The sequence below is a fragment of the Candoia aspera genome, chromosome 5 (assembly GCF_035149785.1).
Source record: "Candoia aspera isolate rCanAsp1 chromosome 5, rCanAsp1.hap2, whole genome shotgun sequence".
Taxonomy (NCBI): Eukaryota; Metazoa; Chordata; class Lepidosauria; order Squamata; family Boidae; genus Candoia; species Candoia aspera.
The window spans coordinates 469,090-494,561 of NC_086157.1; the positions used below are offsets into that span (position 1 = coordinate 469,090).

At 46.2% G+C, this 25,472-nt stretch overlaps 1 protein-coding gene across 3 annotated transcripts in view; it reads right to left on the reverse strand.

The window, feature by feature from the left end:
• Positions 1–25,472, reverse strand: part of LOC134498434 (LIM domain only protein 7-like) — a 109,532-nt gene that overhangs the window by 55,681 nt on the left and 28,379 nt on the right. For 2 of the 3 annotated variants that reach the window (XM_063304522.1, XM_063304521.1), the window contains exons 2-4: positions 16,308–16,378; positions 13,562–13,631; positions 2,578–2,684 (exon numbers count right to left, since the gene is read on the reverse strand). In XM_063304522.1, coding sequence (XP_063160592.1) covers positions 2,578–2,684; positions 13,562–13,631; positions 16,308–16,378 — 248 coding nt within the window. The remainder of the gene's footprint in view (positions 1–2,577; positions 2,685–13,561; positions 13,632–16,307; positions 16,379–25,472) is intronic. The other variant, XM_063304523.1, reaches the window with a different exon arrangement.

Consider the following 25,472-nt stretch of genomic DNA (forward strand, 5'->3'; position numbering starts at 1 on the left):
GACCCTCTTCCTTCAATGAGCTCCCACAACCAGGACTGGAGCATCGGCAAACTCAACAGAATTGTAGAACGAGCCCAATCCGGTGTGAAATTCCTTCACTGCAGAAAAACACAGCTGCAAGTTACCTTAATTTAATTGGGACCTGCACAGAAAATGTGAATTATGTGAGAAAGCTGAAACCTCAAGCGTGCCACAAACCAGTACTACGTCCAGTTTTATCATGTGACTCAAATGAAAAAAGTATAAAAAACCAATTTTAAAGAGAAGTGACCATGTGATGGAGGATACAGGAAATGTCAGTACCCACCATGTTAAATAAAATAAATGACATCTGGGCACGTGGCCTCTTGACGGTGATGGGCCAGCTTGAAGGAAAGAAGAAAAGGCTGTGGAGTGAGCGCATCCCAAGGAAGGGCAGCTGCCGCTTCACAGAACAACAAGCGCCCTGGAGATCAACTGATTCGCCCAGTTTCGCCTGTCATCTCATCATCTCTGGCGAGGGCACAGCCCTGGTTGGGCCTGCAGTTCCTAGGAGAGTTTCAACACCACTCTTGCACAACAGGTTCCCTTTGAAGCTGCCCGATCTGGGCTGATTTTCTGGGCTAGGGACTGCAGCCTCTGATGAGCTCTCATGTTACAACTAATCATTCCAACCTTGCTTAAGCCGGCCCAGAAGAGAGGAACCGTTTCTGAATCGCTGCAGTTCTGCGGCTGTTGCTTTTGCTGGCCGCAATAGGACCAGCACAGTCTTGACACGCATAATCGGTTGCAATGCAAAATGAAGGCAGGGAAGCAGAGGGGTGTTTTTCCTCATAAAGCAAAGAAAGATCCAAAAACCTATTTTGAAAGGGTTGAAGGCAAGCGCCTTTGCTTCCAATTCTTGGAACGAAAGTGGGAGCTGAGAAGCGGGGGGACACCAAAGAAACACCAAACAGTGTGCAAGATTTGTTTTCTGTGGCCCAGCATTCACAGGAGAACCTATTCTTTTTCTCTCGCGCTCCCAGATATAAGGCTTTGGGAAGGGAACAGGGAAACCGATACATGGGATGGTTACAGAGAGGACCCCCAGTGTGGGGTGCTTCCATCAAATGGACACGTCTGTTTGTGACATTCCAACCAGGAGAAAATGGTGCAGAAACCTCTCTCATCACATACACACACACCAGCCAGTTCTACAGCATTTCCAACAGAACAAGAGGGAACGGCACCAGCTTCTCATCTTACTCTGGCGGCGACGGGAGGGGGGCAGAAACAGGCAACTCCACAGGAAGGCAAATCTGAGTTTCACAAAGCTGCCAACCCTCCTTGCTGGTCCCACACGCTGCCTCCCCTCCTGAGAGGAGAGCCACCTGGGGACTTGCTGGCTGCGCTGCTCTACCCCAACAGGAAGGGGACCTGGTGCCGTGGCGCTGAGGGCTTGGTCGCCTGGGGGCAGTTCTGACACACCGCAGGAGCAGTTATTGGACCTCTCACTTTGATTACTCGGTTTTCCAGGTTGCAAAAGATTTAGTCAGGTTGATGTCACAAAGGTGCTTATGATGCCTCACATGCTGCCTTTTACAAACAAGAGGAAAGGCCAAGTGGAAAGGGAGTGTAGAATCCGACATTTGTGTCGTCTTCCACAACGGCGGCCCCGTTCGCTGAATGCCTTCTTTACCCCAGGAACATTCATGATCTTGGCAAGGCACGAGGGGCTTTAAACTTAGAACCCACATACGTTTACACACACAGACACACACACACATACATTTTCTGGCAGTCTCAAGATTACAAAAAGCAGGTTGCGCAAGGTCCAACGCACTTAAATAGGCAAATCTAAAATAATTGTTTGAGCAATTAAACAATTCTTAGCCAGGCCACAACATCCTTGGCATTCATTTTGCCAGGTGTCCCCCCCCCGCCCCCCGCAACTTCCTAAGATAAAGCAGGCACTCAGAGTCAGACCAGCCATTTGTGGCAGATCTTTCTGACCCCATCCCAGCCATGGAGAGAAAGATCTCCTTCAGGGATAATGGAATTCTTCTTCGTCGTTCTTGGGTCAATGTTAGGGAGACGATATGAGATGATAAATTCCGTATCTCGGAAAGGATGCCGTGGGTTAAAGGAGTGGTCAGGTGAAGCCCAGGTGAAAGTGAAGCCAAAGATTTCCTGGTCCGCCATTGCTGAGCGTGGCCCCAGCTGACAGCATCTCTCCATGCGACCCACTGCTTGGTTCTCTACAGACAACAGAGTCTGCATTCTCCATACAGCTTTGCAGGTCACAGGTTTTAACATCTGACCGCTTGACCAAAGTGAGCATAGGCAGACACATCTCACCCCAGAATAACCTCTCATAATTACCAGCTTACAGTAAAAATCCCCTTTCCCCTCAAGTTTGGTATTTCCTCTCTGAAATAACAGACCCACTAATCTTAGCACATTTTACAGCCCACGTGAAGGATTCCTGAGGATCGGGCTAGCTTTTTCCTGGAACTTAACAGCAAATCTCAACTTGCACATCTGAACAAGATTCAGCCTGACACAACATACACACAAGAGGCTACACACATACGAAGCACAGTACTGAGCAACACTTACTTGACGGTAACTCGGTTCGATAAATCCTGAAGGTCACCGGGATGAAAAAGTTGAGCTTCTTTTAATCCAAGGTTTCCACAAGCTTTCAAAAACACGTTTATGTTATCCTGCGGAGGGAAGCAGAGCGCAGCGGCTTAGTAAAGGGCCGAGGAGGAAAGCGCCGCAGGTCTCAAAGTCCAGCCTGGTCCTCAGGCTCGCAGTTGGCGGGCGAGGTTCCCTGTGACTCTTGGGCCACGCCGGTGCTCGGGGACTGGCAGAGCGCGTTAAAGATTAGCAGGCAGAGAGGCAAACTGCCGGCCAGGGAGCAGCGTCCCCTTGATGTCAGCTCTGCAAACAAACGCCCTCTCTTCAGCTTTGCATGACAAGCCTCACCTCTCACATTTAAAAATAACTCCAGCTACTGACATTCACCCACCCAGGAATGGTTGGCAACGAGCAGCTAAGGAGGAGGAACCCTGTTTCTAGGCTACAGAGGGACTGCAGGCGCTCCACCTGCGAGTGGGCTTTGGTTACCGAGGGAGGGAGAGGCAGGGAAGGCCTGGCGGTGCACGGATCGACAGGCGAGGCAGAGCAAAGACGGAGGGAGCAGGAGGTGCCGTTGTGCTGGGCACATGAGGAGTGGCTGAGCACAGATTGGCACCACCTGCTGCGGGGCAGTGGCTCGCTGAGCCAGAGGGCAAAGCTTGCCTCGAACCCTGTGGGGAGAGGGAGGGAAGAGGTCCTCCTTCGCGGCAAAGGCCAGCATGGCTAGCTCCCTGACACAATTAAATCCAACCCCCGATGCCCCAGGAACGTCTAACTCCAGATTCTGAGCAGTGGGAAATGGCAGGCTAGGTAGGAAGTGTGCACAACTGGGAGACAAGCAGTCCAAACTTGGAAATGTTTGGGCTAGTTAGGGCTTGCGAACTCAGCCCCAGAAATGTTGGGCTGCTTTGCGGGTCCAGCAGCCCTCCAACGTCTCCCCTTCCTGGCTGGTGCTGGCAGAGAGGGAAGCCCCGCAGGGCAATTCCTGGAAAACGACAGGCATCCCAGGGCTCTCGGGGGCGCAAGAGAGAAGACTAGACCAACGCACGCTGGCTTCCATGTCCCCACTCTGTAAAGAAAGGGTGCCGTTGCCTAGGACAGCCTGGGATGGCAACAGCCATTCGGTATTAACGTAAAATTACCATTCATTTGTGTATCAATAAATAGAAATATTTGTATTTGTTCCATTTACATCCTGCTTTGTGGGCTGAGAGCGCACGAGGGGTCCGAAGTCCACAGCAGAGGGCAGAGTGGTGTCTGGCTTGTCAATGGGTCTCAGGATTCCCCTGGGTGGTAACAACTCCAGCTGCCTTTGCCCCCTGCCCCCAGCACAGCCTATGGCTAAGCTGGGCAAGTGCCCAGGATGCTAATCCTCCCAGGGATCAGCACCCTCCCACATACTCTCCCACCCTCCCTTCGCTTCAATTGATCAGCACCCTGCCACGGGGCTTGGGGGAGGCCGTGCCCAAGGGCTTCTCCACCCTCTGCTTCCCCTGCAAACATCCTGATGACGAGTCCTGATGCTTGGACAGTTAAGGAGGAATTCCAGAATGGTTTTGCTTACAAATTTCAAGCTTGGCTTCCACCACCCACCTGCTGAACCCCTGACTAAATCATTCCCAACTGCAGTTATTAAATGGATATCAAAGGACAGACCCATTATGTCACCAGACCGCCTCGGAACTCCCCTCCCTGCAGGTTGTCTGCCTGCTGAATAATTTGCCCCCTCTCCTCTTTCACGCTCACTCGCCCATGGGAGCTGTTGGTGCCCGGGCAGAAAGTCGCATTTCCCCAGCTATGCAGGATCTGCTTGGAGGAATGCAAGTGATCGAGGAGGGGCAGAAGTTTGGAGGGTCTGAGACCAGCAACGGTATGATGGAACAACAAATTATTTCTTTTGATTCTGCAGAGGGATGCAGCACCGTCTGCACAAAAGTAACCTAGATCATGAGAAAGGCGGGTGAGAGACAGGCCATGTTATGTAGTCAGTAATTTTTTAAAAAAAATCCTGGCCTCCCATCAATTCCAGCTGAGCAACCCTCGAGTTGTTTGCTTTCTTCACTCGCTTAAGCAAAGGGCTGGGGTGGGACTCCTCCGTCCCTCTTGCGCAATCAGCGTTGAGTTCTGGAATGTGCCACCAAACCCGCTGACATCGCCTCCATTCCGCCGGAGCAGAAATGCGAGCTGCGGGCCCTCTTTAGCATATGCCCCAGGGGAGGGGAGGGGAGGGGAGGGGGAAAGAGAGGTTTCTGTGTGTGTGTGTGGGTGTGTGTGTGTGTGGTCTTAAGGCGGTGAGCAACAGGCGATAGGAGGACTTCATCGCACCGCACACGTGCTGGATCCGTTCCTGTTTTAACTCACATGCTCGCTCTCCTACTTGCTATACAACTTGGATGAAAATTAGACAGGGATGAGAATGAGTCTTAACAGCTATGAATTAGTTAGTTGGTATATATAGGCTCTACCAAATTAAAACATTTCAGTCAGTTATACAAACACTTCTGTTCAAGGACTTCCAGTATTTATTTTCACCTCTCCAAGTTGTTTCAGTATATTTTTCTTAATTCTTAAAGCTACAATAGGTTATAGTAACAACTACACAGTCTAATAAATCATGGCATTGTAATAATACGAACACTGGCGAATACTGGTAACACATATGTCAAATCAAAATATTAATGTTGGATTTGGTTGTTTTCACCACTAAATATCACAGAGGAGTCAACTTAATTTACAGCTCATGTGGAATGCATATATTTGTATATATATGGTGTATCTGTATGGATACTAAGAATAAACATCCATAAATATTTTCTTTTTCAAGAAGATCAGAGTAGAATAAATTATGAACATGTAAAATGCAGATTTCTCTCTCTCTCTCTCTCTCTCTTTCATTTTCTCTCAAATCTATTCAGAGAAGGAGCTAGGGACAGAGTTTCACGGTGGGTGGCTAACCCACATAAGGGATTACTCAGCACAATTTTGCTCTATTGCTGTACAGAGGCAACGGAACTGGACAATAATAGCCTTCTATTTATCCTCAAGAGTCAGCAAACAATTCTTGGGATGGACTCACAACTTATTCATGGCTCTGGATGATCAGCAGTCTAAACTTCATCATGTAACCATGGGATTTCTCCATTAAAAAAGGATTAAATCCTTGTCATATGAATCCATCTAATGGCTTTTCAAGAAAATGTTCTGAATCCTAAAGCAAACAGTATGATGTACCATATTTAAGCCATAAATGTGGTAGTTTATATTTTCATGGCAATAACTGTAAAACCTTACAGATATATATTTAGTGGAATATCCGTAATTGTATGAAAGTTACAGCCTTGGCATTCTTCATGCAACTGAAATGCTTAAGAAAAAAATAACTAATTCTAGTCCACTGATTGCTACGCATTTATGTATTGGTATATATAACATATATGTACTGTACATGTGTGTGTGGATATATACCTGTATATGAACAAACCCTAACCCTTTTTACAGACCTTTGGAAAAATCAACAACTTTGAAGCTGCCCAATTTTCATGTTTATGTAATTAAATTTATGACGGAATACAGTTCCAGTTATACAAATTTTCTGCTCCTTCCCATTCTCTTCCTTCCTGCAAGTTCTCTGCCCTTTTCCACCTTCTTTTCTAAGCCCAAACAATTCAACAGTACTTCGTCCTTTCCAGCCTTGTTATACTGATGAACCGGTGCCTTGAAGGAAATGTACAGTTTCCATTAACGTTCTAAAGAAAAAAGGTGGTGGATAGCATTAACAGGGGGGTGGCTAAAAACAGTGCCAGTCCTAGGAAATATCCTCCATTACGGCCTTTATTCTGAGCACTGGAGAGAGCGGAAAGGAGGGAGGAGGAAGATTCTCATTCTCTTTCCTTTTCTTCTGCTCACAGGCAGACAGTTAACTTCCTTTAAATTACCAATCATTCAGCTCAGTAATGAAACATCCTAAACTGCTGCCATTTTTATTTTGTACTTCAGTTTAAGTACTGTGGACATAACAGGATTGGACATGAAAACACAGAATCTGGGGCTACAAATTAAGAGCTGCAAAGTAATAAAGAACTCTTTTGTGGAAAATAATCCATTGGACGGTCCATAAAAATGTGTGATCTTGCACTTAATTCAGACTTTGTTGGAACTGCATTTTAAGCCAAACTAAAGCTGCACACTGCTAGCCGCACCCTGTTTTTTAACGTAGACTGTACATTGTCCTGTTGTTTCTACCAAGAGACAAAAAGCCTTTGTACTAAGCTTACGTTCTAGATGCACTTACCTCTTTGCAGCCCCTGCAAAGAGGCAAGGGATTGATTTCAAGACCAGGGAACCCCCAAAGGCCTTCAGGGAGATGGAGCAGCGTTAAGGTCATGTATCTCCAGGTCCCACCAGAGGCTAACCCACTGAGCTGAATTTCAGACAGAGAGGCTTGCAGTAGACCCTGTCTTAAGGATGCAGTGAATTTGTGCCCTGCACAAATTCTGAACGACAGACATGAAAAGCACCACTAACCATCCACTCTTCTCAGCGTGAACCACACCCTTTTCACAGGCAATTCCTTGCAATTTTATAGTACTGGATTGACGTGCACAGAACATGTAAATTCAGGGCGGGTTGTAGTAATTTAGCTTACATATTAAGAGCATGAGAACCGCCCTGGTGGAGGGTGCCAATGGCCCATCTGATCAGGTCAATTTGGGGCCCTGAGTTGGGGTGCCAAGGGGGTCAACTGACCAGCAATTATCCACATGAGGGTCGTGCACTGGGTACAATCAACTCTACCATGAGAGCCACCTTGGGGGAATCCAAAACGCGTCCACTGCTCTCATTCGGTCTACCCGGCTGTCCTAGAGAAAGAGCTGAGGGACTGAAGTCATCTCTTCCCACCAAAGGTGGGCAGCAGTGAGCCCATCTCCCAAACTCAGCCAGGCCGCCATGCCCAGCCACACCCACTGAGGCCTGCCTGGCTGGTGGGGAAAGGGGAGGGGTGTCCTGAACCCACCTGCTGGAGGCATGGCTGACCGGGGTCAGCGTGCTGTGGGGAGAGGGCCTGGGCCAGCAGGGGCTCCAAGATGGGTTCCCGAAACCCACAAACAGGGAACAAGTCCTTCTCATCTGCGCATCCCTGAGGTGTGCTGTCGCCGAGAACCCGCTTCCCTATTAATTTGTCTGATCCTCTGCAAAACACTAAAATTAGTGGCCCTCCCCGCTCCTGAGGGTAGCAAGAAGCCCAGTTTAACTGAGCCTTGCGAACAGAACGACGACGTTTATTGGTCCTGAAATTACAGAATTTGTATAGATAGAGCACAGATTCCACAAGCACAGCAGCTAGCAAAGGAACCAAGCTTGTGATCAGAGTTACCATCATCAGGACGAGATAGGCAAAAGGAGAAAAAGTCACCTGAACAGAAAGAAAGAGGAGGGGGAAAAAAAACTAGGGAAACTTGCTCTGGCACTGTTTTAAAACAATCAGCAAGTAAAACTTCCATAGGAGGGACAGAAATGTGATTATCTGCTAATGCCTCCAGTTAACCTGCAGGAAAAGGAGGGATCAAGGGTGTTGTAAACCAGACTCGGGAGCTTCAGCTACCCATTCTGTCACTCGAACAGGGGAGGAGGAGGAGGTGAGCATCAGCTGAGCTTCAGGGGTGTGAACTCAAGAGCCTTGAGCCTGGTGGAACTCCAAAATCATACAGGGCAGGAATGGCTCAAGCCCAGCTTAGAATTCCATCCACGGTTATTATTAGGGAAGCCCCCTTTTGATTTGCTGATGCTTTGAACACCCACCCACACCCTCTAACCCTCCAAATCAATGCATTGCTTGATTTAGAAAAATTGCCCAAATTGCCCGAAGAAAGCATTCGATCCCAAGTGTTCCATGCCATTTTATAGCACTCCTGTGTCTGATACTGGCTCTTCCTAAAGGTTTCCAGCTGTGTAATTGGACACCAAACCCAGGGCAGCGTTCATGTGCTCGCTCAGAACGGACGCATCCAGACGTCTCAGACCAGACGACCCTCATCCCTGGGCAGTACGCTTTCAGCCGTGCTGTCTAGGGAGGGTCACAATCACTGCTTGGCTTGGAGAAGTCAGACAGATGGTGAAGGGGAGGACAACATGAACCTGTGGCTATGGGCTGAAGCGGTTGCCCCAGGGGGAAGAAAAGAGAGAGGAAGACTTAGATTAACTACTGATGACAGTGTAAGCAACTGAAGCTTAGAGAGCCTGCTTTTCATCTTCTCTCTTCCTGAAGGTACCCTCTGATCTAGCCATCGCAAAGGGGCGGGGAAAGCCTGGCTCGCTCTCTGGCGTTCTTCCTCTCCTACTTTTGCAGCCCACTTCCAATGAGGATGCAAGACCCCAGACCCATAAGGAAAAAGCATTCTGCAAGAACAAAAGGCTTTAACCAGCAAGGGCAGCTGGGAACGAGACTTCAGCTGCGTTTTGTGCTTCTTTTTCCTAACTGTTCCTGAGGATGGCCTGGCTTTCTCAGCTTCAGAAAAATACTGCCAAACTCCACAGAGATGCACTTTCTGAGGATGGGGCAATATTTCAGCAGGAAAAGGAGGTTCATCCCCAACCCAGAGCATGGCTGGGGCACTGGAGGCCCCTCCCTCTTCCTGAGACCCATCCTCATTTCTGTCCCAGGCATGGGCTGCTGCGGCAAGCTGGTGGTGGCTCCTTTCTCGGCCCTACAAACTTTGCCAAACCTGCCACGCGCAGCCGGCGGGCAACGGCAGAGCTTCCAGGAGCCTGCAGTTTCCCCACCCAGTGTCAACAAAACCGAGGGGAATGTTGATTAGCAGCAGTGATGCACACCATAAAAACTCACTGGTGAAACTAGAGGTGGAGCAGAAATACAGGCTCCGTCCGATAGAGCTGGCCAGGAAGTGTTCAGGGCAGGGCAAATATGCACATTCCTTACCCACCCACTCTCAGGGCTGCCTACTCGCCGGCTCCTTCGTTGAAGGACGTTCAACAACAAGACAGCAAAAAAAGATGACAGTTCCCTGATCCTCTGAGACTTTTTTTTTGCCACACTCACTAGAATGCACATCTTCTGGCTGAACCAGTTTGGGGTTCAGGCCTGCCAGAGGATGAGTGCCAACTCCCTGGAATAATCCCTTGGCACTGTGCGTGGTGAAAGCCAGAATGTGTGCACCCACGACCTTTGAACGCCATAATGGAACGGCTGTGTTTGATCACCCACAAGTAACTTGTTGACTTGTTCGCGCTTCCACGGGGAACGTTATCCCCAGCTGCTCAGGGGGGTCCCACCTTTACCAGGTATGCACACAACAACCTGCCGTGAGAGGGATGTTCAGTCAGCTCTAATTCTCAGGGGGGGGAAGATGTCATGGTCTGGGAGGCTGCCCTCCCAGTCGGAAGTTTCTGCATTGCGAGAACCTGTCTTCCCTCCACCATTGCAGAAGCTCAACCACCAACCCAGAGTGCACCACATGCAGGGATGGGACATCTACCTCCCCTTCCAGCAAGGTCTGTCCAAGGTCAGTTATATCTGGAAATCTCTGCAGAGAAGAGCAGACTTGGAAACCTGAGTTCGAGCCACAGGGTCGCCATTCGCTTTGGAAGGATGTACATAATTTTAACATCAAGGGCTTGGGAACTGCAACTACCTCACCATCCGTAATTCAGCACAGAAGAAACAATTAAATTCCCCAGTATGTCCCGCTATACATTCCAGAGCAGCAGAGAAGAAAGAGTTTCTGGGAAAGGGTCTCGTGGTAAGCCGAGGCAGGAGAAAAGGGACACCTGGACAGACAGGACTGGGGAAGAGGCTCGGGTGGGCCCTCTTTCTGGTTTGATGTACAGAGAGATTCCCAGTTCTGGCCTTCCCCAGCGTGGGTGTTAAGTTTTAAAGGAGTACCTGGTGATGCTGACGAAAGACATTCCATATGAGGGCTTCACGCTGGGATTTTAGCTTTATTTTGTTTGGGTTTTATGGTGAAAATGGGCCTTATGCTAGCCTTATGCTACTGTGACACTGGCTGTTCAAGACTATTTACAATTCAACAGAAAGAGGGCACATTTACATATAAATCAAATAGACCCTACAGTTATTGGCAATCATAGGAGCAAATTAAATGTGGATCCAATAGCCTTTGATGCTTAAACACCGTTTTCATTCTTTGCATAAGGAATATGCTAAGGAAGGCTGTTCGATCACTTCTTATCTTTTCCTGTCACTATAAAAGGAAAATGGGAACTACTTTAGTTCATAAACTATCACGGCTATGGTTTAGATTATTTTTTACAACTGGCATTTATAAAATGACAAAGTTATCCATCTTCTTTGAAGGATTTATAATTTGAAGGGCTGCCATTACCTTCTGGATGCTTTTATTATACTTTTTAAAACAATCCTACCAAGCAGATGAGGGCACCTTTGCAGCGGGAAAGGAGTAGATGCTCTGAGCCAGTGCCAGAAGCAACAGGGGAGGCTGAGGGGCTCCATGGCCAAGGTGTGGCTGCACCGCAATTGGGGGACCCCATTCTAGTCCAGCCCCAGCCCCAGCCCCAGCCCCAGCCCCAGCCCCAGCCCCAGCCCCAGCCCCAGCCCCAGCCCCAGCCCCAGCCCCAGCCCCAACAGCTCCCTGCATGGCTTGGGGGCCAGCCACGACTCTCTCCTCTGCTTCACAGGCTTGTTGTCAGGAAAACAGAGGAGGGGGTGCTATGCACCCTGTCAGGTGCTCCTGGAGGAAAAGCAGGATAGAAAATCTAACAACTTAACAAAAATGGAAATTATGCAGTACCCTCTGCTGTGGTGCAATGCAAATACAGCCACCTAGAAAGTCTGCCTGGACCAAATTAATTAGGGACACATCCGTGTCCACCTGATCCCAGCAGTTCGCTAGCTCTGCCTTGGCTTTAGGGTTTGATCAGCTTGCTTGCTTGCTTATTTATTTATTTTTCAAACTGTAGGGCTGTCCATCTCAAATTCATGACTCTAGGCAGCTAACAATACTCTTGTTCAGACACAGGCTGGTTCTGGGCTGCCTACACAGCAGCAATCAGTCCTGCAGCTTTCACCACTGGGGGAGGGGGGGAGACCATGTTTCCCATCCCTGACAGAAAATTCCTCCTGTCCTTCATCGGAGCTGAAGGGCAAACACAGCCACCTCGCACAAATCGCTCGCAGATGGTCCTGCCTCTTTGGCAGCAGACGATTTTTATCTGGTACACGCTTACAGAATAAGCAGGCAACAATAACATCACAACGTAGGATGGGCAAGTACGTACGCACGGGTCTGTGTGTGTGTGTGTGTGTATGCAGGACAATCAGTCCAGCAATCATTATCCAATCCCAGCAGCAGCATAATTTAAACAGGTCTGGGGTACCACTTTCAAGAAGAACGCTTCTTCCAGCCTCGTGAAAGGAAGAGTTTCTAGTCAAAGGAAAGTTTCAAGGGCCTTTGTAAACCTCACGGGACCAAGCGTAACTCCGAGGGGTGTGGATTCCCAGGAGCAGATCCTGGTGGTAGAACCACCGTAAGGCGTTGTCAGGTGAACCCCCAGCTATAGCACCTCTCAGCTGAGGCCGGGAGAGCGTGGTCACGATGAACAGGAATACGCAGAATGAATTTTCATACATGACCCAGGGAAAGCCGAAGCATGACTTCATCATCTTTACCTACCCGGTGAAAAACAAACTCGATGGGAGCGCTTGCTTCTGCAGACATTCACTTCCATTTGCTGCAGCTTTAAAAGCCCATCTTTCATGGAGCATTTTATATAGAGAGCAGCACAGATGGAATTTGCTAATTGGAACACTGCCCTTCCTGCAAACACAATGCCCAATTGAAAACATCCAAGGACATCAATCTTCCCCCAAACATTTTCAAACGAACACCCAAAATGTACTTTGCTACAAGCAGTATTGTGAAGAAAGGTCACAGATTTGGTTCTTAAAACTATACCTGCTTTCAGATGGAAGCCCAAAATTTGCTCCAGTGTGTATGTGCGTGTCCTTCAAAATGCTTCTCGCAGATTATTTTTTAAAACAGCATTCTTAATACTGACCATCAGGGAAGCTGTAACATCTGTTTAGAAGATGATGCATTGATTTGGGTTGTATAATGCTTAAGAAGATGTATTGTGTAATGCCTCCTCCACTTTAATTTAAGCGCCCAGGAGCCTCATCTGAATCGTGATTACTGTGGGCAGGATGAGAAATTTCCAAGGTTCCCCCACCATCCCTTTGTTGTGAAAAATTCACATCCTTCCGTGCAGGTTTGGGAGTGACTTACACACACACATACACACACGGAGTGGGGTCAATGCATTAAAGGAAGAAAAAATAAGTATGTGGGATGCCAATAAATTTTGCATAAGCAGGGGGTAGGGAGAAGGGAGGAGACCATTCCCATCCTATCCTTGGTGCTATGATCCTGCTGTAGATCAAGCCCCCAAGCCAGGGAAAGGCAGAAGACCAGCTAGAGAATCTCTCATTTAGGCCTATTTTGACTGGGGCAGCCAGTGTGAACTGAGCTGGGTATGTCCATCGCCTTGCACAGGAACCCTAACTCTGAGCCTGCCTGTACCCAGCACCTCTTTCCATGAGGGAGGAACACCGAATTGGCACCGCTCATGGTTCTTACACATTGGCTCTTATTCTGCCTCAGATGGACCCCAGCAGCCTTCCTGAGCACTGGGCCCTCTTGTCTTTAGCCAGAATGTTTGATTTGGAAGTAGAAATGGAAGACAAAAGATTATGCTGTTGCGGGGCAAGATTTGTATTGCATCGTGGTGGCACTGGTGTGCAGAAAATAATACAAAACAAAACTCCTAGGTTTGTCACGGCTAACCAATATGAACAGCAACCAATGAATCTTCATCACCTCCATAAAAATATAACGTAACTACGAGACAATAAAGCTTGTATCAACCACCCCATATACCAATGCCAAAATGCGATTTTACTACCTACCAGTCCAGCTATTGGTGTTGACAGACGATTGATCTTTTTAATGATGCCAGGTTTGATCTTGTTAATTAGACTATTAAAAGAGAGAGAGAGAGAGAAGGTTAACCAAAATTTTAAATGTATTTTTTAATTCTGAAGTTAGACATAGGCATTAAAATTATAAAGCAGTCTACATTTTAAACTACATGAATTGATTAGGTAGAGTAAAACTGTTTTTGCTTCAGCTTTTGCACAGATTAGATACCGGAGATATATTGAATAAAAATACTTTTTAAGCGTGGGAAAATAAATACCCTACATAATGAGAGATGTTAAATACAGGTCTGGTTTTCAAAAGTTCTCCTTTGGGGGATGCTTTCAAGGGTCTGCCAAGGAAGCAGAAGACTGCTCCTAGACTGGCACCGCTCTGGCCAAACTTTTGGCAGGTCTCATGCTCACTCTTGTTCATGGGTGTGAATCAGCAATACAAAATCTTTTAAAACTCTTTTGTTGTGTTACATTTATGATAAGACTCTGAGAAACTCTGAATTCCTTGGAACACAACTAGACCACTGCTGGCTTAAAGATATCATTTCTCTTTATAATGCCGGGAGGTTATTGTATCTTACACTTATCCGTTCCTTCTGAGAAATAGGACACAATCAGCTCTGTCTGTGTGAATAAGATCCCATAGTGTTGCAAGCAGAGAAGGAAAGGAAGTCTTTACTGCGTGGTACCTCCGACTGACTCGCTACCAGGTCTGACTGGACCAAGAGGCTTTCAAAGTTCCTCAAAGTAAACCATCATGGCCAGATTCTCACATGATTGGCTTTGAAGAGCCCCAACTTCTCACAAAAGCAGATTTTATTGAGACCCAAGTCAGTCACTATTTGGCTCCCACTCTGCTAATAATTATGGATAAGTACTTTTATTTAGTGACCAGTGGCTTATTATACCTGGTCCACTGAAGATCATTTCTATTATAGGAAACATTTATCTGCAGTGATTTATCACAAAAGTTTACCAATGCTTGTTGCTACAGCTGTCAAGTAAAGAGCAGATAGGAATCAGCTCTGGTGACTTTAAGAACAGGAGAGGGAACCCAGAACGATCCACTATGGCAAAGTTGAAGAGCTGCTGGCAGGTTCAATGGCCAAAGCACCATGATCAACTGCAAGGCACACCATGTAAATTAGGCAAGAGAACCTCCATCATCTTGGTCCCCAAGAATAATTACCCTTTAAGGATATGCACTTCTATGCAACAGCATGGTAAGAGGACAGCCATTTTTCTCTAGTAGCCCAGCAATGCCTAAGTCTAAGTGGAGATAAGATCATGGAGAGAATATCTGTAAAGCTAAGGTGCAACATCAAAGAATGCAAAGCAAAGCAATGCATCTTCCCAGAAAGCTTGTCCTGTTTTTCCCCTTTCCCTTTTTAAAATTTCCTTTTAAAGGGTATCATCCAAATCAGGATACATTTTGCTTGCAAGCGGGTGCTCATTAGAATAAAGTGAAGCTTCAGAAGGAGTCCCCATCTGCCAAACACTATATATTCTCACATTTCATTGCTTGCCAAAAACAATAAAAACCACTTTAAAGTTCTTTTTAAAACAAGGGTATTGGCTAAAAGCTCAGATGTTCTCAGAAGGAATTGTTCATGCTTTTCAAGTTGTTCAGTTTTTAAAATGTACTGCATTCTGTAGATACACCCAAAGGTTCACATTAAATCTCCACTCCTGGAAGGAACTCATTTGAAGAAAATTGCTAAAAGGAGACAGGAAGGAAACTTGCACAGGGAGACATTTTTGCAGTCTTATAACATATGGGAACGATTGTCTGAATTATTATCCGAATAGCAAGATAGCTTGTCAACAAAGTCTCAGTTTCTGGAGTTTTGAGTTTCTGAAACCAGGGTGGTTTCATTTTTACAAAAATAACGTTGCCAAGCACAACATACGGCAGAACTTCTTAAAAGGTAATCAGGTTATCTAAAGGCAAGCATGCTTAAAAAGTCACACTTAATATTGCGGTGATCTGGATTGGCATCTTTCAGCCAGTCCAGAAACCAAACAAGGAATCCAGGGGAAAAATGGGATTGCTTCTAGGAACTCCAGATCACACATTCCTCCACCCCACCCCAGCCGTTTCCCTTTCCCTGTTTCCCCTTCAAACCCAAAGCAAAACAGTTCATTTAATTCAATTTTGAGACCGCCTGACTCCTTAATGACTCTGAGCAGCTTACAATTAAAAGAGAACAACAACATATTCAGAAAAAGTTACAACCAATGGGAAGATTACACACTACCAATAAAACCTCCAAACCACAGGCACACCACAACCACCCTCTCCCCACCCTGGGAGAACAGCCACACTTTTAATCATTCCCTGAACATCATCTCTTGGGGTTACCATCCCAGAGGGCACATGCAGCAGTGCAGCTGGCACCTTCCTGGGCCCCACAAGGCGGCAATATTACATCGACAGGACCCAGAGTGCATCCACTCTCCCAGACCTCGCTGGACAGGCATAAATATTGGGAGACAAGTGGTCCCTCGGCTAGCCAGGCTAACTTGAAAATTTTCAACACAGTCACATACAGTACAGTATAAACCTATTTATAAGACACCAAAACACCATGGAAGACCTCACCGTCACAAAGGCAGAATTGTTTCTGCAGTTTCAGATGATCAACGGCAGCATTAGCTCAACAGTGTGGCATCTAAAGTCTTTGCAAAGAAATCCTGGCCTTTTCTGGTTGAAAATACTTACTCACACAGGAGGATTCCATTTTCTAAAGCAGCACGAAAATTCTTGTTTCCGAAACTCTTCCCGGTAACTGCCTGCAAAGAAAAATATAAGAATAAGCAATCTTGTGGGAAAACTGTGAAGAGGAGAACCTTTAGATATACCATGCCTTTAAAAAAAAAAAAAGTGGGCAGAAATATTTTGTTGACTTTAAATATGAAAGGACGATTTTCTTATATATATATATATTTAAGAAAAGTGTTCCAAATTTGTTACCCATCTTTTAATCTCTCCCCAATCCCTCTACTAGCAGAAAAATGACCAATAAATCATGTAAATTATTTAAAAATGATTTCCGAACGCTATTTTATGTAAAACTATTTACATTATAGACCATTACAATTTTGTTACAAAATGGGAGGAATTAAGAGTTCAGTCACTCCCTTTGCTAAATTCAATCAATACATTTTCAACTCTGGTAGGGCCGCCTTTCTAAATCCTGAGGTCCTTGTTTGTAATGCTGTTCCTGAAAGGATTTCTGGAACAAGCGGAGAGATGGCCCGAGTTTTTGGCTCCAGGGCCCAAAGGGGCTTTGCCCTCAAGTCAAGGGACAAACTTCAAAAGCTGGGCCTGACCCACCAGGGGAAGGGGGAACCAGATGACTTCGTCCCTGTGCTGGGGGTAGACTTTTTATCCTGCTGCTCTGCAAAACCGAACTGCTTAATTTCTTCCTTGTAAATTTCCACATTTGAATTCTTATCTTTCAATAATGTTCAACCAAGCAGAAGCAAGGTATTTGAGTGTCATAATGGAAGTGTGAAGAAATGTACTCTGAAAGTTTAAAAGTTGATCAGCAATACTCTTTCCTGCTGATTAGTTGTACCTTCTTTAGCTTATTCCTGGCCCCCTTTGACCATTCCTGTGACCAAGCAGGATCCTGAACCAGGCCTGCTGTAGGTGGTCAAGGGAAAAAGTGACCTCTGTTCTTTGACATGGGCTGAAACTGACACACCTTGAAGAGCCTTCCTTCTGAAGACCCCCTGATCTCCACAAGCACAGATTCCTCCATCAGCTGACTCCGCAAAGTCTGGTCTCACTCCAGAACTTGCACCCAGCTGCCAGTGGGATTTTCCATTTCCTGATGCAAAACATGGTCACAAATGGAAATAATCTCTACATTATCACAAATGCTACCTTTGTCTGGCAGCTCAAGGGATGACGTTATATAATTCAGATGAGATAGAAGTATTCATCAAAGGTTTGTGAAAAGCCTCTTCCCAAGCAACTGAGGCTTGCAGGACTCAGATGTGTAAGAATTATGAACATGCAGTTGATCTGCTTAGAAGTCAGCAGTTTCACTTTTAAAATATGTTTTATACTCAGATGGTGAACACTGTGCATAAAAGACAGAAACTGTCTTTAGGCATTATTTTAAGCCTAAACACCTTTATATTTGGTTTCCTCTAAGCACAGCTTGGAATAGAGATTGTGGTTTATTATGACGCTTGGCTAGTTTCATGCATTGTGTTGACATAGCATTAACTATACCTGGGTTTTAAATTCCAAAGTGGCCACAGTGCTTCTATAATCTACTGTAATCCAGCCCTTCTGGTTCCTAACACAGCAATCCTCCTGATATTGGACACATAAGTGCTCCTAGGGAGCATTGTTGCACAGATCAAAACATCACAGGCAGAGAGACAGTTTGATAAGATTAAATGGTATTGATTAAATAGTGGGGAAAATGCAAAGCCCTTTAGCTGGCAATTGCTAGCTTTACAGTATTTCTGTTGGTTGGTCTGCTTGCTGGAGGGGCCTTTTCCAAACTAGTGTCTTCCAGATGCATCTCCTGTGCTAGACCTCCTCTGATTTCCAAACGTGCCAGTTGGAGTCACAGCCCAACAGATTCGGGTGCACTGGGCGGGAAGGCCGCATTAGGCAATTACTATCTAATACATCATTACAGTACAGAATCATTGATGGTCAAGCACAGCGACCCCTAATCTGATCAAAGCAAAGCAAAGCTGCTCGCCAGCTGGCTGGCTCAGGGGTGCAGCTCATTTCGGTAACAAATGTGAACAGAAAGAGTCCCGTGAACTTAATCTGAGAAAATCCGGTGCCAAAGGGAAAAGCTCGACCCGCGTAATTGCGCTTTGTATTTATTTTTTTCTCTTGCCAGTGGGTTCCAGCCTGGCTGTTTCAATACCACTACAATTAAAAGAGCCTTCCTGAGATTTCTTTTTGCAATGTATTGTCAATCAAGTTGGCTCAAGGGAGTATTTATACTCTTACTGAACTCCTGGCTTTTTAACTTCTGTTTCGGAAGACTGGAACAAAGTGGTCAAAGCAACAAAGGGTTCTTATTGCAGAACATGGTATTAAACTTCCCCAAAGAAACACCAACATTACTGGATCAAGTGCTGTTGGTGTATAAGACAAGGGAAGCTGTTTCTGCAAGATCAGCCAATTCAATCTGACCATCTAGGCCAGTGTTTCTCAACCTTGGCAACTCTCAGACATGTGTACTTCAAGGCTGGCTGGGGAATTCTGGGCGTGGAAGTCCACACATCTGAAAGTTGCCAAGTCTGAGAAACACTGATCTAGGCCAGTTCCTCTCCAGAGTCCATAAGAAGCTAAGACTTTCTCATCTCCTGGCTCAAGTGTCCTTATCAAGACCAAGCAGGGTGCACACATGATTCTAACCATGGTTTGCCCAGACATAACTTGACCAAAAAACTGACAGGCTGTCTATCAGGAGTCTCCAGAACCTCATCCCTAAATTCAACACTCAGACCCCCTTGGCAGGAGACTCCCAGACCCAGCCTGACTGGGTTAAAGACGTTACTGCAGACATATGCTTCCAACACATTCACTGCAGAGCAAACATGGAAATGTTCTCAACAGCCTCAGGGGCCTGAACGCAAGGCACCTTCTTCTCACTCTTCTGAATCAATAAATCATCTCTAGAGATTGGAGATCCTGCCTTGCCAGCATCAGCCCTCAAAATGGCACTAAACCAAACTCAAAAAATCATATCATGGCTTCTTCTAAAGATACCCAGACGTATAGCTGCTTTCATACATAGCATTAAGCAGAGACTTTTAGCAATGATTTGTTAAATAAACAGCAATTTGGCTCATATCCAATACTAACTGTAAAGGCTGGTTTTACACATTAAGCTAAACACCCTACTATACCTTAATACACCTGTGTGTGAATCAGACCATGCTGCTGAATCCTTTTCCCCCAAACCTTTATTCAACTATAAGAGTTCTTGTTTCAAATAAAATCACTCTGGTATTTGATTTCTGACATCCCAGACTAACCACATTTCCACAACCCTGAGTCACTTTCAACTATGTGATGTGTCTTGGAAGCCAACTGTTTTGCAAGGGCAGCCAGTCACCAGCAGTGGTTACAGATTCTGCATTACTGGCAACCTTCTTTTTCCCAATGAGGTGCCTAAGGAGGGGGTGGCACCATAAGAAGTAGCTTTGCAAAAAAATTCACTCAGGGCATTTGGACACACAGACTGTTTCTCAATGACATCAACACAGCAAAGAGCCTGCAGTGGTCCCATCCCCTCTGTGTCAATTAAAACGTTGTGGATGCCCTTGAGGGAAAGTCGTGTTTCAATTACGCTGCACATACAGTCAAATAATGTGGTTGCTTGCATTCATTTTTACTTTATCTGACGATATATCTTTTTTCCTGAGCAACATTGACTGTGTTGACGTCTTGGTCCTCTGTACACATCCATACATGGCACATCCAAAGCAGAATCCAGGTATGATCAGAATAGACCCATCTAAGTTAAATACTGCTGAATTAAATAGACACATCAAACCATTTTTTTCCTGAAGTATTCCGTTGTCTGTGTGGAGGAATGCTAGAGAAGGACGTGCCACAGTGTCCGCTGCAGGGCTGTGTTTGTTCACTTTGTTTTGCAGAAAACTCATAACGGAGCTCTCTCTCTCCCCCTTAAGCTGCAAGGATATGACCCCCACCCGCCAACGCCAGGAGACACAGCCTGTTATGGCCATGGAGGACCCGGAAGCGTCCCATCAGTTAGTGGGGAGCAAGATTTCTCAGGAAAAGCAGGCGAATGACTAAGTGGTCTAAGTGACTATTTAGCTGAAAACTTCAGTGCGGTTTATACAGAACAAGCAGATGCCACCATATTTCGTCTCAAGGAAGAATTTCACTGAGCAATTCAAAACCAGAAAGATGGCAAAAGTACTTGTGGACACCACGAGGAAGCCCTGCTGCTGGGAAAGGGGTTTAGACAGTTACCATTTCATTTATTTTTGTCGTTCAAATATTTCTACAGTTTGAAGGCAGTTTCTAGAGGGTATTTTTGCTTTTGTGACTCTGCCTTTGGGTAACAGAACTTCCCCCTCTGTGCCCCATTCCCTAGGAATACTGTGGTATCATCTCTGTGTAACATCTTTGCTTGAAAAGCAAAAGCAGGTAGTGCTAAAGCCAAAAGGTTTGCTGGAAACTTTTCATCCATCCATCCATCCATCCATCCATCCATTTTATGGGAAACCTAGGTGCTTTGATTCTACTGCAGGATTTAATATTCATGTTTTAAAGTTACAAGGGAAGTCAGAAATTAAGGAACTGTAATCTTGCCCCCTCCCCATTCTTGCTATTTTGGGGGTAGAGAAAAGTAGGTTGAGTCTTATCCCCCCCCCCCCAAGCACACACACGCCCCATCAACTTTCATAGTATGACCAAATTCCTATTCTTCCTTGAGAAATAAAAGAACTCACATTCATTTAAGGAAATACAGGATCGGTGCTTCCCACAGACCTAGACTTAACTTATTCATGCTGATGGAAAATGCTGTGGAGTCTGCAGAAAAGAGAAGGCTGCCAGCACCAAGCACAGCCAAAGGAAAGGTGTCAGGTGTGATATCGCAACCGGTTCAGAGCCAAACCAAGCTGCTCTCGTGGCAAGGGAGCAAAGAGACGACCCCGGGAAAGATGTTAAAATCATGACATCAGCAGACAGAGAGGGACAAAAATCAAGCAGAAAACAGAGGGGTGACGGGAACCCAGAATTGTCTGAATTGGAAGAAGCTCTTGTCCATCAACATTTGCTGGCTGGTTTAGGAAAATAAAGATCACACCAAAGCAATTTTGTAATGAAAAGCTTCTATTTCATTTCCCTCAGAAATATATTTGTCCTAAAACAAAGGATGTCTCTCTATCCTGAGCCAAGATCAATCACCCTTCTGTTATTTTCATCACAACACACAACCCTCCCGCTCGGCTGGGTCGCTCGAGTCAAGAAAGGGTTTTGTTCTACCCAGGTCGTCCAGTCCCGAACACGCACCTTCCCCCTTGGTCAGGGCAACGGAGCCCAAACGACTTCAGGTCCCCCCTTTGCTGCAAACATGCTGAGATGAGCGGAACAAGTTTAGCAGAACCAGCTTCCCTTTCTGAGGCCTTTCTCCAGGAACAAAAGATCAAATTACCCCAACTAGTTGCTATGTACATCATCCACCACCAGCTATAGGATTAACAAGCCAGGAGCTATTATTATGCGCACAACCTCCTACAGAGCTGGAGGAACCAATTTCCAAAGCTAACCGTCATCAAGAGCTTCACCCTGTGTATCCACCTCTGCAGGAAGCTCCTGCAAGCTTCTTCCCTGGGCGCCTGGTAAAAAGGAAGCAGCGGTGGAAAACCGGCCCCTCCCCTAACCAAGCCCAACAGAAACACCTGCAGGACCCCCCAGGAGAAGCCTGGAGGTCCATCCCAGGAGACAACTGACTCCTACCAGCAAAAGTTAAGCTTTGGTGCACCAACAACAGGGCTTTGGAAAGAGAGTGATGCTGGAGGGCTCCTGGAGAAGGCAATGGGCTGTAGGGGTGGGGCAAAAGAAAGAAGGAAAGGAATGGATCCAAATGCAGCCATTTCGGCCCAGGAGGAGGAAGGGAACGAGGATCGGTCCAAGGTCTCGGCGGCTTAAGCAGGATACAGATCTCCAATAGGGATGCAGACAACCAGGACAAGAAATGGGGAAAAGAATACAAAAATTTAAAGAAATGTGCTTCAGAATGATGAAATGAGATTAAGGGAGAAGTCAGTAGATTTTAAAAGTGCCCTAATTACTCACACAGACAGAGGGAGGCTGATAGTGATACCACAGCAGTCAGTATATGGTAATAGTTAGAAGACAGCGGCAGAACCAGGTAACTGGTGGTCCACATCCCCCCCCTCAAGGGTGGTTCGCTTGTCCCCATTGCTTCTTGGCGGTCTCTGAGCCACTAACCCACCACGCAGCCTAACCAACCTCGCAGGACTGTTCTGAACATGTCACTGGAATCTTTCACTTGTGGAATATCTGAAGACCTTCGAACAGCCAAAATGTGGAGACTGTGAAGATCGTGTGCCTGGAAAAAGAGGCCACTGGGGGCAACGGAGTTGATTGGACTGCAAGTGAGTCAAACCGCCAAAGCTGGAAACGTGACAGTGGCCTTCCACTGGGAGAAGCCTCGTGTGGCTTCCAAGAACTTTTCCTCTACTCAACAAAAGGAGTCACCGCAACTTACAGCCCTGGGATGTTCTTCGCACAGCCAAACCGTTCATAACATTACCGTGGACTATCTCTGTACATTCAGATGGTGCTACCTTTCAGACACCTGCTGCTTTCGACATAAGGTGCCACATGCCTCAAGGTGGCACAACAAACAGCTTCCATGCATTGGACACAATGCCTAAGTTGCTATTTTCAGACCACAAAGATTTCTGTGATCAACTCCCTCTTGGAAGGCTCTCTTTAAGAATGTCCGAACTCTACCCACCTAGCAACTCAAACAAAAAGCAGGCGGCTTCCTGTATATTTTTTCCGCAGCCATTCCATGGCACCCTGCCCATCTCTGCTCCTTAAACCCTGAAGTTATTTCCTAGAACAAATTTAAAAAATGTTATTTTCAAACCAGCAAAGCAAGGTACCTCTCTCACTTCACTCAATGTAAGAAATGTGGATTTGTAAATACTTTTAGCGTTAGCTCATGCATCAAACATAAAATTATGGCTAAAAATGGGTAGAAGGAGAAGGAAATATTAAATGAGGGGGTAAAGTTTTAAAATTCTCCACTTAATCAAATCTAATCTTTTTCCATTGAGATTTTCTTTGGCCTGTTGATAAAATTTATTTTTATGCTGAACATTTCCAGAAAAAGTTGCCATTGCCCATCATTCAAATGCGATGTGTATTTACATGAAAGAGCAATGGTGAACAAACTTACAACCTAAATTCATTCAAATAAAAGAGGAAATGGCCAATTTTATCCTCCTTTTCAATACAAAGAATTTGGCCATGTTCAACATCATCAGTGCAATTTATCCAATCAAGCCATGTTCAAGTCCTATGAAATGTTACTAGGAGGTGTGCAAAGGCAGCTCAAAGACCAACACCAGAAAAGGGGATTTTTTTTTCAAAGTCTTTAGCATTTCTTAGATGTGGTTTTACTTCATTCAAGGGATCATCTCAGAGATTTACTGCGAAGTGCACATGTTCCATATATCTCAGAGGCCAGGAGAACAGGCATCATGATATACTTCAACAGGAATCTGACACCTGATATTAATGGTATGTTTAACTCCATTTTAGGCTATAAATCAGTAAGACAACAGGATGTGGGCCTATTGTGCAACTCCGCTCAAGAATGTGCAGTTGTCACAACCTTCTATTGCAGCTCCATCAACAGCTGGCCCTTTTTTTTTCCTGAAGCACAAGATGCCTCATCTGCAAGGAGCACAGCTTTGTTCATTTTGCTGAAATTTTCAAACAAGAAAAACCACTGTAATTAAAACATTCAGAAGGCAAGTGAGAGCCATGAATTTATTCAGGCTGTATAAATGGCTGATTCTTCATAAGAAACAACAAATTAACAAGTGGGTTTAAATGCTTAGCCATCAGTGTTTAAATGTCAGGCTGAGCTTGGTGCTGCAGAGAAGAACCACCACCACCCACTACTCATGCCTTTGCAGTCCATGTGGGAAAGGACGTTGCACACTCCAGCAAGACAAAGGAGGGAGCTAATTCTTAAGTTCCATCCGAAGGGACCTTCTGCTACAGACTGTGCACAGAACAGCTTGTTTACACGCACACAGTACATTACCCCACCATGGAGGAAGCAAAACCAAAAAGGTTTACGTTCTAATTAGGAGTCACAGATTTGTACAATGGTTTCCATTGGGACAGCCAAGGGGTCCTGTATATTAAACCCCAAATTTCAGTTCTTGTTCAAAATAGCAAGCAACAATACCGATAAAATGTAAATTATGACAGAAGTGCCCTTCCTTCCCATATTAGAGATGAAAGGCTGGACTAGCAATGTGCTACAGATGGAGGCTGGATCTGGGGTAGCAAAATGGCCAGAATTCATGCAACAGAAGCTTCCCTCTATTCTTCAGCGCTTTCAAAGCAACCTGTCATGAGTGCCGTTGAGCTAAAGTCATCAGCGCAATGGCACTCATGACAATGACAAGGAAATAGGTGAAGGGGTACAAGTTAAGTAGCCATCAACCCACAACGACTAACGGCTAACAAACAATAGCTAAACGGATCACGGAGCCACCTAAGCCATCAGCGGCAATACAACGGGGATCGCCCAGCTGAAAGCAATCAGCAGAAGAATGAAAACCTGAGGATGGGCGATCCTGGAAACCCCCAACCAATGGCAGGGCAACGCATGGGACAAAGGGGGGTGACGTGACCGAGAGCGAGGGGGCGCTGACCGGCGCGGGGTATTTAAACCCCGCACCGGCGCGCTCCTGTCACTCTCAGCTTTTTTCTACCAACGTTGTACCTACCCTGAAATAAACCAGAGCCTGCTTTGCAAACCAGTGTCTGAACGTTATTCAGAGGTAGGCAGCGCATGACATAAAGCTGAGAGTCATAAACTCAGCCTCGCCGAGCCCCACCGGACGACAACGAGCCGCGGGAGGAGTAGACGGCGAGAAGACCAGCAAGATGAGGCCGGAACGACGCGGGCAAGGAGGGCGAGCCGCGCGGCAAGAGACAGAGGAGGACCGACCGAGGCCAGAGGCACCGCGGACTCCCGGAGCCATGGACGCCCACCCCACCCGACCCGAGCCTCAGCTCCAACCCCAAGGGGAGATGGCGACGGAGGCAACCCGACCGCGGGAGGGAGCAGCACGACTTCCGAAA